The 4065-nt window shown below is 50.3% G+C and overlaps 1 protein-coding gene across 6 annotated transcripts in view; it reads right to left on the minus strand.

The window, feature by feature from the left end:
* Positions 1-4065, minus strand: part of MTSS1 (MTSS I-BAR domain containing 1) — a 167724-nt gene that overhangs the window by 35247 nt on the left and 128412 nt on the right. For 5 of the 6 annotated variants that reach the window (XM_007456054.1, XM_007456055.1, XM_007456053.1 and 2 more), the window contains 2 exons: positions 3420-3504; positions 1168-1259 (listed from right to left, as the gene is read on the minus strand). In XM_007456054.1, the coding sequence (XP_007456116.1) occupies positions 1168-1259; positions 3420-3504 (177 nt within the window). Of the gene's footprint in view, positions 1-1167; positions 1260-3419; positions 3505-4065 lie in introns of those variants that run through there. The other variant, XM_007456056.1, reaches the window with a different exon arrangement.

Consider the following 4065-nt stretch of genomic DNA (forward strand, 5'->3'; position numbering starts at 1 on the left):
CTACAGTATTCATTCATATCAGCTTTGAGGAAACATGGTACCCGGGAACATTTTAATAAAAATTTTAAAATTCACAATTTCTCGGCTTACGTATCAGGAAATATTTTCAGTATTATCTACTTTCCCAAGGCCCAAATCCACAGTGCGTCATTCCAAAAAGAACCCACGCGGCAAGATGCCGGCCAGATGTTACAATTCAGAGAAGAGCCCCTCAGACTACAGCAGGAGAAACTAGACCACATGGAAAGGAACTGGGAAAGGACCAGCTGCCTTACTTTCACATTGGTACCAAGGCCAGACACTGTGGACACGGAGGACGGGCAGCCCACGTGACTCACATCCCCACCGGCCACTTCGTCTTCCCCCACCAGCCTACACCCACCCTGGACTGTTCCATTTCTGTTGTTGGCATCTCCGTCACCCAGGCATGAACATCTGAAGTGACAGTCACCTCTGGTACTTCTCTCCTTTGCTGCCCTCATCAACTAATCGCCAACTGGACCAGCTCCCACAAAGCCATCCCCGACCTTTCCCTCCCACCAGCCCTGAGCCTATCAGAGCAGGGCTCTCTCTTATACGCTCTTGATAGCACCTATGAGTCAACTCTTTCCTGTTTCATCCCCTCAGATCTGCCCACACGCTTTCCCTCCACCACACTTACTGCAGGTTGTACGATCCGTGGAGCAAAGTCTCCTGGCCCTTCCGTACCACCTGCACCCCACCCTTCGGCTCCAGGAAGACTGACAGGGGTGGCGTCTGCTGGACCATTCTGTCCCCAGACCTAGCACATGAGGTACTGAGACCCACTGGTCGAAGGTTAGCTTACATCATTAAAAGTTTGGTTTTCACAATGTGCTGAAATGCCCTAAGTGCGTCTCTGGCATTCAAGCCTGCTGTTACAAATCACTTTTAATTCAGCTGATCACAATTAATGTCACAGAGCGCGATCAGGCTACCCACTGAGTGAGGCTTCATGCCCAAAACCCAGCACTGAGTCCTGCAATGGGATCACTTTTGACCCCTCATCCTCCAACACTAAGATGTCCACAGCAGCAGCGAGGAAAGAGCGGGTCCTCAGGGTGACATCAATGAACCCAGCAGAGGCACAGGCAGCAGCCAGCAACATGCCACCTGGGACTAATATGCATCAGCCGCCTTGCCCAGTACCTTTCGCGTGGTCTTTATCCAGCTGGTTGGCCACTTTCTTCCATTCTTCCATCTGCTCTTGAAGTGGGTTTATCAGACAGTCGATTAAAGCACTTGTACCAAAGGAGAAAGAAAAGGAGACATTAAACAGACACATTCTGTTGTCAAGGTTTACACTCAGTTGTCAAAACGTACCTGAATCACAATTACCTGAAGCAAGACAAGGCAGCATACGAAGCCCAGGTTCACATACAAATCCCCCAATTTCACAGCAACCGTGTCCTCAGGAGGCTTTTCAATGACTGCTAAGAAGCTGTACCCGTGACTGGTGGGCGTGACCTCTTCTCATGGCCCCCTTTTTCCATTCCCACACTCTATTAACAAGCAACGCTGCAGATCAGTGGGGTCACACCTCTGGCTGCACAAGGGAACCAGCTGGAGAGCTTTTAAAAGGTGAGGACACCTGGGCCTCACCCCATACCTGATAGAAACTTGGAGGGTGGGGGGCCAGCATTACCTTTTTTAAAAAAGGCCCACATGATTCTGACATGCATTCAGGATAAGTCATGAATGTAGACTGTGGACAGCCTAGGCAGGATCAGAGGGGTGAGGGGCTCCAGGTACATCCCTTCTTATTTTGTGCACTCTCCCAAACAGACTGCAGTTAAATGAGTGGAAAGGTAGCTCCGAACAGAGAGGGATCATGAGTCAGGGGAGCCGGGGTTTTTTGTGCAATGGAAGTAGGATCGACCCGATCCTACATTACAGAGATGTTGTTGGGAACTTAGAGAATGCCCATAAACTGTCTGAATGGCACTGGTGAGAACTGCAACAAAGGTATTCTCAGACTGCTTTTTGATGCTGGGCCTCCTGAAAATCTCCAAGCTTTTGGTACCACCCCCACTTCTCTTACCAGGGTCTAGTGGTAAGACGCCCCTCACAGGCGCATCCTCTGGCCTCACTTCCTCCAGCTCTGTCCAAACCCTCCTTCTGAACAGAGACGCTCCCTAACCAGCCTGTGTCCAAGAGCCGCCACCCACCTCATCCCGTGTGTTCCTTCTCCTGTCATTCATCACCGCCTGACACTCTATCAGGTTTATACAGTGTCTGGAGCGTAAGCTTCATAAGTGCAGGATGTGTTTCCTACTCAGAGCTATGCCCTGTACACCTAAGACAATGCTGGCACATAGTAGCTGCTCAATACACAGTGGCTGTTGAATTGGTGTCTCTTCATCACTAAAATGGAATGAGGTGTCACAGGACGGGCCCCAGAATAAACAAGATGATGTGTGTGGGAGGAGGTGCAGGGGGTGCCATCACGGGGAGCGCTCCCCAGGGGCGAGGAGGGAAGGAGGAAGCCAGATTTTATCACACACTCCGGTAGGTGCTTTCCACTGTGTGGACACTGCGTGCATCTGCACAAGAACACTTCAGAGATTCCTACGCCCATCTGACAGGGGCTGAGAGCCCAGCCCAAGATTACGGCCTGTCAGCGGCCAGCCCGGGGTTCAAACCTAGGCCCGGTTGACTCCAAGGCCAGGTGCTTCCCACTACATTCTGCAGCTTCCTGAGGTGGTCCTGCAAGAGGGTCAGAGGGATTCCACCGTGACAGCCTCTCACGCAACTTGCAGTTCACAAAGCAGAGCGGTGCAGAAGTGCTGAATTATGCTGATCTGTTTGGGAGAACGTCCCACTCTCACTGGAACACTGGTGACTGTAGACCCCCGTGCCAGCCACTGCCATTTCTACCCATCCTGGACGCTTGTGAAACAGACAAGAGGCTGGCAGTGTGGAAGGTTCTATGAGCCGCCCCCGCCCTCCTCGGCGGGCCTGGAGGACATACACAGGTCCCGGGTAACAGGGCGGCAGTGCACGCCTCACTCTCCAGCATGGCAGCTCCTCTTCCTATGAGGTTCCTGCAGGGGTGGGGCACCCAGGGGTCTCAGCAGGGTGCTCGGCGCCTCACACTGATGAAGTGTGAGGAGAGACACAGAGAAGATCCCAGAGGGGGGTGCAGGCTCCATGAGGCAGGGACCCAGGCTGTCTGGTCCTTCACTGGAGCCCCAGGGCCCAGACCACTGCCTGGCAGATGCCCAGCCAAATACTTGTTCAGTGAGTGTGCAGAGGGACGGGCTGTGATGAGAGATGGGCTGTGGGGATTTAACGTTATGGGGAAACCAGTACTGCTTGAGGCGAGTTATGCTATGTATCACCGCTTCCTTAACCTGAAATCAGCAAGGGCGTCTGAGGTCTGGGAGAAACACGGTCCTCACCTGGAAAACTGCCTCAGCTTGGCTTCTATGCTCCGATGCCTCATGCACATCCTGGTTAAGGCCGAGCCAATCTCCCTGGTACCACCTGGAAAAGCAACAGAAGCAAACATGAGGGACAGAAGACAAGTAGGACTCACTGAGATCCTTAAAGAGAGAATGAAAGAATTACAAAACTAGCCAGATTTCACCATGTTATAAAACCCAAGCCACGGTCTTTCAGACTTCTCACCAGGCTCGTGTACACAGACATAAACATATATATATGGCTACATATCTTGAAATCATCATCAAAACAAAAGCTACCTTTACTATATACGATACCCTCTAATATTTTCTATTGTTTTTTTTTTGGTTTTTAGATGCTGATTGTGACCCAGAAGTTGATTTTACAACCCACCCATGGGTCTGAAAAATACCTCTCAAGGAAGATGATTAAAATAGTATCTGACATAGTATCTGATATTTAGGGGAAAGCTGTAGTTTTATTTTTTCCATTTCTGGCAAAATAATCCTCTTAGCATTATTCAGAACCACCAATGAAGCCACTCCATAAAGCCACATATTCTAGAATACAAGTAATGTAGAGAAGAGCAGGGCTAAAGCAAGATGAAAGAGCAGGGTATGTTTTTTTTTTTTTTTTTTTTTT

This window comes from Lipotes vexillifer, unplaced genomic scaffold (assembly GCF_000442215.2).
Source record: "Lipotes vexillifer unplaced genomic scaffold, Lipotes_vexillifer_v1.1 scaffold84, whole genome shotgun sequence".
Taxonomy (NCBI): domain Eukaryota; kingdom Metazoa; phylum Chordata; class Mammalia; order Artiodactyla; family Lipotidae; genus Lipotes; species Lipotes vexillifer.